This window comes from Lycium ferocissimum, chromosome 11, assembly GCF_029784015.1.
Source record: "Lycium ferocissimum isolate CSIRO_LF1 chromosome 11, AGI_CSIRO_Lferr_CH_V1, whole genome shotgun sequence".
NCBI classification, from domain to species: Eukaryota; Viridiplantae; Streptophyta; class Magnoliopsida; order Solanales; family Solanaceae; genus Lycium; species Lycium ferocissimum.
Window position 1 is genome coordinate 49,350,808 of NC_081352.1, and position 9,183 is coordinate 49,359,990.

Sequence of the window (9,183 nt, forward strand, 5' to 3'; positions counted from 1 at the left end):
TTAACGGCAGAACTTGTGTCCTCCATACAAGATAGTTGAAGGCGTTGAGTTTCATAGCGAAGTTGTCTTCAAGGCATTGCCACACTTGTTTGGCTATGGAGGATCCAATGATCAAGAACATTAATTCCTTTGTCATTGTTCTAGAGAATCAACTTCTAACAAGGACATAATTTCCTTCCACTCTATGAATTTTGGATCAGGGTGTTCTTCCACTTTCTCATTTTCATGAGTGATTGATATTGGTTCAGAATCAATAAATTGATTGATTTTTAAAGTTTGCATTAACGGCAGAACTTGTATCCTCCATACAAGATAGTTGAAGGCGTTGAGTTTGATGGGGAAAATTGTTATCAATTGGTGGAGAGAAGAGGGAGAAAATGAGAGACTCGAGAAAAAGGCCACTGGAGCTTGAAAACAAAATTGTCGGATACCATAAAGATATCAATAAACGGTTTTAAATAAATTCAAGACCTAATGCTCGATACCATAAAGATATCAGTGTTTGGTAGAAGGATAAACGTTTTATCATGGACAAAAAACGGGATATCCCAAACTTATACTTCTTTCCAAGACCTAAGAGTTAAAGTCTCACTTCATACTTGTCATGTACAACAAAATAGTGTACTTTTACACACACACACAACAATAGAAACCTATACAAACACATAACTATTATTAATGATAACTCTTTGTTTTTGCTCTCATCTGAAACTATTCAACATTTATTATCTTCTACGCCATTTATACCTCTAACAAAACATGTTACCTTCCTCAGTTCATTCCAACCCCAAGTCTGTTACTTCCCATCCCATTGATCAATCTGGTAGATATTCTGCAAACAAATATAATCCAAGTGAAGATAATAAACCATTTCATTGGTTCCCCTTAGAACATTGGAGACTCTAAAATTGCGAAATCACTAGAATCGGAATGATAGGTTGTAAAACTAGAATGTTCCTAATAGCTACTTTGAGCTGTGTATTTTTAATTTATTTTTTTGTTCTTCTTTGGTTGTAGGTTGTTTTGAGTTGTGCTAGATTTGAGATCTTCTCTTTTCTTGATGGTAAGATATTGTGCTTAGTTTGAAGATGCTTTTGGTGGGATAGATTTTGAACAATGTTTCCTGCATTTTGTAGCTAGAACAACTTAACACGACAGGATCCCTAAAAAGGAAGTAATGTCAATCCGGTTAAATATTCAGAACATATTAATGTTTCATAATATAGAGGAACAAACTTTGTAAGGAATTCAGAAGATTCGGTAATATTAACTAACTTTATGTCTCAACTATAGTCAACGTAAATTCAGATTAAAACGAGAAACTGATTTTTAATTACATAATGGAGATGCCTTTCTACTTAAAGCAATAGAACGTTCTATAATGTCCGAGGTTAGGGAAAAGTTTAGCATACTTAAACAATCAAACCATTTAAAGTGTTGGCAGTGCATATGGTTGTCCTAAAGCTTTGAAAAATAAAAAATAAAAAGAGAACTATCAGTAGCATCAATTTGCAGCTACCAAAATATTCAAAAATCTGCAGTTACCTTTCCAGTAAAGAATATAACACTTTCACTAGTCAACAGTCAAGTTATTTTTTCTATAATAAATGAAAATCCCTTGCCTTTTTGTTACACTATGTCATATTGCTATTAGACTTCACTTGCACTTGCTTTGTTTTCTGCACAAATTTTAAGAACAACGTATCCAAAATTCACTTTGAAGAACAACTTCAGTTGATTTAAAAGTATCAGAATATAGATTCTAGACCGCCATTCTTAGTTCTATTTAATGATATCATGGAGAAGTTTTTTTTTCCCCCCTTACTTCTTAAGAGGGTTCCAAGTTTTTAGCAGGAAAATGAAACCAGAGTTTATCTTTCATAATTTTTAAATCAGCACTCCAAGGAAAGTAAAACATGTGGATCTGTGTTGCTCTTTTTCTAGATTGGATTAATACACGAAGTAAGACATGAATACGGCAAAAAAAAATGTCCATAGAATTAAGCCTACGTTCAGGAGGACTAAATAAGCCAGGCAACTATTGGTCCTTCATTTATTTGCTAAAACTATCGCTTATTCTAACTAATCCAATGTCAATCAAGGCTCATTATATCTCCTCTCAGCCATGCACTTCAACAACAACAAACCCAGTGTACGCAGACCATACCCCTACCTTGGGAGGTAGAGAGGATGCTTCCAAAAGACCCTCGGCTCAAGAGAAAGCATGACCAAAAAGGGCCATACACTTCCATAACACAATATTAATTTAATATTTTCTGATGCCACTGCTCACAGTAACCTTGTCCTACAGCAGAGGAGTGCATCTCTGGTACAAGGACTCCATACTTGAGCTCCCTCTTAAGGGCCAAGGACTCTTTTTAGTTTCTTTTGGACACACCTGACACCTCACACACACAGAGTAGTTCAGAAAGATCATGATATATTTGTTTTCTAGATCTCATTTCACTGTTTCTGAATCTTAAGAACTATTACTTAATCTTTCTCTTAAATCTCTGTTATAGAAAATTGCATGTGTATCCAATCGCAAAAAGAATAGAGGGAAATTGAACCAATTAAACTAGGCACAAAGCACCTAGGAAGATTATCAATAGAAATGCAAGAATGAACTTTTTCCAATTGTAGAAAGAAAAGAAGCGAAACTGATAATAGGCAATCGATCAAAAAGAAGGAAGAAGACACTTGAAGTCTCAGTCACTGTAGTTGCTAAGGTTCTATCCAACGTTAACAACCATAACATAAAAATCTCAGTAGGATCGCATTATGTAGCTGGCACTCTTGTTTGCCTTTTATTATTTACCGTCTTGTTTTCTCAATTTACACATGTATGGACATTTTTTTGTTTCAATCCGCTTTTCCTCCCTACATTTCTACCATCTTTTTTAGGTCACACACATGCTAGATATGTACATTTTCATAAGGTTCAGACAATTTCTATTAGCCATGGTACATACTACACCATCCTCTCTTTACCTCCTATTCTTATCTGTCCACTTACTTTAAGAGTATTTCCATGTTCATTACAGCCTAAATTCAACATCATAAATTGAATATACTGCCTTTGATTTTTCAAGTCTCAAAAGCTGGACAGCTTTGGATAAATATCAACTATCTTAATTCATCTGCATCTGCAGATAATTAACACCCCTCTTGTAGACATTTATAGCAATTTAGAGGTTGACATCATTTTTTTGGAACCTTCATGCTAAAACCATAAGCCAGTTCAATATCTTCTCAAGCACTATATGCACCTGGGTTCTTGCATCTAGATTTCAAAAATAGATATTCTATCCTTCATTAATCCCATAACCATCTCCTATGTTAAGAAGTGTTTGAACACATAGGATGCCCTTTTAGCAATTTCTGTTTTGTTTTTCTGCTAACCTCATTGTTAGCTAATGGAATTGGCTTCCTATTGAGCTTCTTTTCCACTTACCTCACAGAAACCTAGTAGTAAACTCTAGTTTATGTCCAGCCAGGAATAGAACATTACATTTTACATTATAGAGTAATTCCTTCAACTTATAACTTTTATTTGGTTAGTTAAAAGTACAGAAACTATGTTGTATACATAAGAAACCAGCTATATAAGCTTTGCTAGATATTTATCCCTCTTTGGTGAATGTACAGCTTGAATATGCAACGACTTGAATCTACTAAACGAAGCACGGACATTGAGGTCAACATATCATAGTTATATTACCAATTGAATCAAGGCTGATAACTAAAATTCAGAGCTAGGGAAAAGGGAAAATAGAAACGGAAGGCTTGTTAAGCAGAAAAAGCTTATTACCAGAAAAGAAAAAGGGGGAAATCCAGCAATTGTGTTGTAGTTATAGACTATGATAAGGTGTCTGTAGCTGCTCTAGTGTCTTGAAAGAAGCCTCATTCATACTATTTTCACAACAGATTGCATCTACTAATGACTGCCACACATGGATATCTGGAGTCAAGGCAAGAGAGATCATGTCTTCCAAACACATCATTGCACTGTGTATATCACCTACTTGGCAAAGACCTTGGATAAGAGAATTCAAAGTTCCAACTCTAGGCCAAAAGGAATTGATTGACATTTGCTCCATTATCTTGCTTGCTTCAATATATTTACCATCTTTACATAACCCATCTACCAAAGTTTCATAAGTCTCATAGTTTGGCACGCAACCTACTTGTCTAGACATCCTTTCCAAATACTTAACAGCAGAAGTAGATTTTCTTTCATGGCATAGGCCTTTTATAACTGCATTATACAATCTAATATTTGGAACACAGTTTTTTTGCACCATCTCACAATCAATGACCATAATTGCCTCGTCAACCTGGCCATCCCTGAACAAAGCAGCTACCTTTGCTTCATAAATCGCCGCTGACGGGTTGAAGCCTCTGTCATGCATTTCCTTGAGCACTTTGTCACCTTCATCAATCTTGCCTTCGGCATAAAAGTCAACAGCCATTGCTCTGTAGCTATCTGAACTGGGAATCATGCCTTTTATCAGAGCTTCATTAATCAAAACTTTCATAGCTTCTGTATCTGCACCATTCTGGCAATGAATAAGGTCAATCTGCTTGTAGCATCTTTTAGGAGCTTTAAGTCCTTTTCTCAATACCTTACCAAGAATTTGTATGGCCTCCTCCCCTTCTTCATTATCACACAATGCTTCCAATAGAGTTCGATATACAACAACATCTTCACCACTTCCCTTCTGAGATATCCTCCAGAACATTGAGTACAGCAGATGAGTAGCCTCATTGAGCTGCTTTTCCTCACACAGGCCCCTCATCAAGATCTTATAACTCTCTTTGTTTGGATAGCAATTCTGGTAACTCATCTCTTGGAAAATATGCAATGCAAGATCTGAACGTTTCAATCTACAAAGAACATTCATCAACAAATTCAAGAAATGAGGCCGAGACTTCACTTCCCATCCACAAGAGTACTCAAGGAATAGCTGATAAACATATTCTAGCTTAGATTCTTTGACCAATATCTCCAAAAGAGTATTCAAAGATCTTGTCCATTCTATACAATTGAACTCCGGAAGAGACTTAAAAAGAAAAATGGCTTCGTTTGTTAATCCAGCTTGTGCATAGCTTCTAATGGCGTTCACAAATATTGTGTCATGACACTCACACGAGTCCTCTTTCATCTGATTAATTATTCTCTTCATCTCAGTTGTTCTACCTGATCTGCCTAAAATATTAATCATAGTTCCATAGACAGGACCATTGTGACGGTAAGTTGGATACTTGCATTTTGCTTCTTCAAAAATTTGAAGCGCTTTTAGTGGGTTCTTCTGGCTCTGTATTATTTGTGAGAGCTGCTTCGGCGTTAGAATCCTTGGCCATCTTATGCCCATAAGCACCAGCAAACTTGATATGATTCTGAAACAATATATCAGAGATATTATTAGCCATATATAAAGGACGGCAATTTCATATTCCGAGAACTCCATCAAGAACTGACATTATGGTGTGTAGTAAATTCTTGAACTTAATTCATGTGTCAACTTACTTCATTCATAATTCCTCACCCATCATTCGAACTTAAAATGAACTGGACAGTCGTGCAGGGAATTAATTATTTAGTGAAATGGCTACACAATACTTAGGGTGTGTTTGGTATGGAGGAAAACATTTTCTGAAAAATATTTTTCAATTTTCCCATGTTTGGTTGGTCAAAATTTTTGGAAAACATTTCACAACTAAACAAGTTCCATAAGTGATATCCAAGTTCATTGTCTCTTCCCCACTAACCCAACCACCCCCAACCCCCGCCCACCCCAACCCACAATCCTCACCCCATCCCACCCATGGTGTTTTGCTAGATTACACATAAATGCTCTTGGATAATATTTTCTTGCTTAACCAAACACTAGAAAATAAGTAAGAATCCCACTTGCTTTCCAAGAAAACATTTTCCTTCATACCAAACACACCCTTAAACACAACTACCCTTTCGACACCAAAGACTCAATCACAGTCACGACAAGTTCCAGCTAGAGTGGTCCACGATCTACCAAACTACCCCACACTCGGTTACTCAGACTTCACCAACAAGCTCGTTTCCCTCTCAAGCGATGTATCGAACACGTGGTGTGCATTAAGTTCACTTCTTTTTCAACAGTTGGGTAATGGAATTACCATCCCAGAAATGGTGGGAATTATAGTTCACAGACCAAGAATCAGCAATAAGTAACAAGGAAATCAAACCCAACTCCAAAAGAATGCTTTCCTAAGCTCATGAAACTATTCAAAAACGCAAACTTAAAGAAAAGAAAGAGAGAGAGCTTACTTGATTTGCTCCTTTGCCGGCTGTATTATGGCTCTGTGTATATCAGCTTAGTCCCAACGACTTATTTAGTTGTTTTCGCAATGCCTTTTAACTGCTAATTGAGTCCTAGGATTTTCACCTTTTCATCAAGGGTCTGTTTGGAAAGCCACGCGGTAATTCGAATTGGTGTAATTACACAGTATACACAGTATTATAATTACAACGATCTATTTATTTGTCAGAATATAATTACGTTATAATAATGACGTATGTTGTTTGTTCATGAGTATAATTACAGAGGCATCGAAAAATTAGGTCGCTTTGTGGCTTCCTTGGCTTCGTTCGGCAGGTAGGGTTGGGCTGAGGTTTTTCAGGCCCCTTTAGAAGTGAGAGTTTTGGCCCAACCCCATTTGCCCATGCTTGGCCTCAAGGGGTGAGTCGAGGCGGCAGTGAGGCTAAAGTAAATAGGACAAATACTGATTTTTCTAGTTTCAAATTCTTCAAACTGAAATAGATTTGCTTTTGTTAGCTGAAAATTAGTATTGACAGGATTCAATTGGAAAGGATTGCATCAAATCACAAAGATAACTACCTCAATGTCATTATGGAGTACTAATAATAGTTGAGATTAAACTATTTGGCTGTAGTTTAACTAACTTTCTTCTATTTGGTTACGTTTTAGATTAATTTTTTCTACTCTCATCATGAGTTTAGTTATCATGAGAGAAAATTGTATAAATTTATATACTAAATCAATCATTTTAAATTAATAATTGAATAATTAGAATCAGTTCCTAATTAAAATCAAACATGTTTCAAACTAATCTTGTGAAAGTGAAAGGTCGAACCTAATCTGTATATGACAACTGAAATTTCATCATAGTTCTTAAATTTCATAGTAGTTTCATGTCAAACAATATACAAAGTTATAAACTATGGGACAGAACTAAAAAAGGCACATACTAGTTGAATGAGAAGTTTCTGCAATATCGCCGGCTAATATATTTATTATATGTATATTATTTTTATGTATCCGACTCTCCTAATATTAGATCGTAATAGTTTAAAAATTTGCTGGCTGTCACGCGACACTGCTTAAGGGCGGGTTGGGCTAGCATTGTGAAGGCCTCGGAGAAAAGGTCGGCCGTCCATAGCCTTTTAAATCTAAAGCCCTTTAGGGTTGGGTTGGGTTTTAAAAATTGCCGTTTTAATTCTAATTACGCGTTAGTTTAATTTAAAAATAAAATTTAATTATAAAAAATTAAAATTAATATTTAAAAACATGTGCCTTTATAAATGATATTAAATTAGTTATTTAATAACACATTTTTTCTTGAAAATTTTCTTAATAATAATCATATATTTGTAACTAATATTGTAAAAAAATAATTGATATCTATTTTTCAAATTAATAATATTTTAATTAATTATAAAACTTAAAAGCAGAGTTTTTTTTTGTGAGAACATCATGGATTGGATGTTTGACCCAAAAAAAAAAATATTTACAAATATAATGCCATAACATAATTCAAATGTCTGACAAAAAAAAAATCAATTGTAAGTGAAAAAACAGCATGCAATGTGAAATAAAAAGTCAATAGTACTAAAGCAAATAAATAAAAATAAAAATAATAACCTAAATTCAAAATCTAAAAGAAAAAGTTCAAAATAAAACTCTTATGTCAAATTCCAACATTACAAAGTAAGTTCCAACATAACTTAAGTAAATATAATTTATTTATTTTTAAAAAAGGGAAAATATAAGTCTATAACCTCATTCACAATGAAATTGTACTTTAATAACATCGCTCATTATAGGCTAAGTTTGTTAATGACTAATTCTTTGTAATATTAATAGGTGTAGTTTTAAAAAGTAGAATAATAACACAATTATGCTAAATGAATAAAATAATTAAAAAAATACGAGCAATTGCATGGAACTACGAGATGTTAAGGTTAGGAATGAGAAGAAAGGAAATGAAAGATAAATAATATGAAAAAATATGTTAAAAAATAAAAAATAATTAAAAAGGAAAAATAAAAAAAAGAAATTAAAATAATAGAAAAAATAAATTAATTAAAAAGTAAAAATAAAAAAAGAAATTAAAATAAAACAAATAAAGAAAAAAACTAAAATGTAACCCTGTAATTACAGGGTGTAATTATACCCAATTCTACGACCCCTTGAGAATTGGAGAGTGTAATTACACTCTTTCAATTACGCTCAATTTTCACCTAGCGTAATTATGCGGTCAAATAAAAAAGCTAACCGTGTAATTACACCCAATTATACCTAATTTCAATTACCTTGTGGTTTTCCAAACGAGGCCTAAGAAATAATGGTAAAAAAAAAATAGGGATTTTAATAGCTCGGTTGATTGGCCACTTCGAACTTTCTTTGGTGTATGTAATAAAAAAAAAAAAAAAAAAAAAGGTAAAATGGTATATCGCAACTATTACGTTTTTCGCGAGTTTTGCACCTATATATTTAAGGAGTTTTTGATTGTCAACTTTTTCATTAAATCATCTGGAACTTTACTAATGGTACCAACACAAGTGCATCCCAACACTTTCTTTCTCCTTTTGACCGCATTGAAAAGTGGCAACGCGTGAAAAAGAAGAAGGTAAAAACAAAAATATACAACGAACATAAATAAAAGAATAGGAGAAAAGAAAAAACTGAATTAGCTAGGGAAGCAATTAAAAAAGGCTTGGATTGCCTCCCAAGATGCACCGTATTCATAGTCGTGGCGCGACTATATCACTTTCCAAGAGTCCGGCAACATTATGATAGTTTTATGACGATCCACATCACCTCCCCAATAATGTTTCACCGTTTGCCTATTTACAAAAAAAAAAAAAAAATCTCTACATTCGGTGCTTTCAATTTAGTA

General features: G+C 34.0%; 1 protein-coding gene across 2 annotated transcripts; it reads right to left on the reverse strand.

Annotated features, from left to right (window-relative positions):
* Nucleotides 1–586: 586 nt before the first annotated feature.
* On the reverse strand, nucleotides 587–6,443 carry LOC132036720 (pentatricopeptide repeat-containing protein At1g05600). Of its 2 annotated transcripts, XM_059427099.1 has the most exons (3): nucleotides 6,311–6,443; nucleotides 3,812–5,400; nucleotides 587–832 (listed from the first exon to the last, which is right to left on the reverse strand). In XM_059427099.1, exon 2 carries the CDS (start codon nucleotides 5,373–5,375, stop codon nucleotides 3,852–3,854), a length of 1,524 nt encoding a protein of 507 aa, XP_059283082.1. In that variant the 5' UTR covers nucleotides 5,376–5,400; nucleotides 6,311–6,443; the 3' UTR covers nucleotides 587–832; nucleotides 3,812–3,851. The 2 variants fall into 2 exon arrangements, with proteins under 2 accessions (XP_059283082.1, XP_059283081.1); XM_059427098.1 differs by lacking the exon at nucleotides 587–832 and having other exon boundaries at nucleotides 3,693–5,400.
* Nucleotides 6,444–9,183: the final 2,740 nt, after the last annotated feature.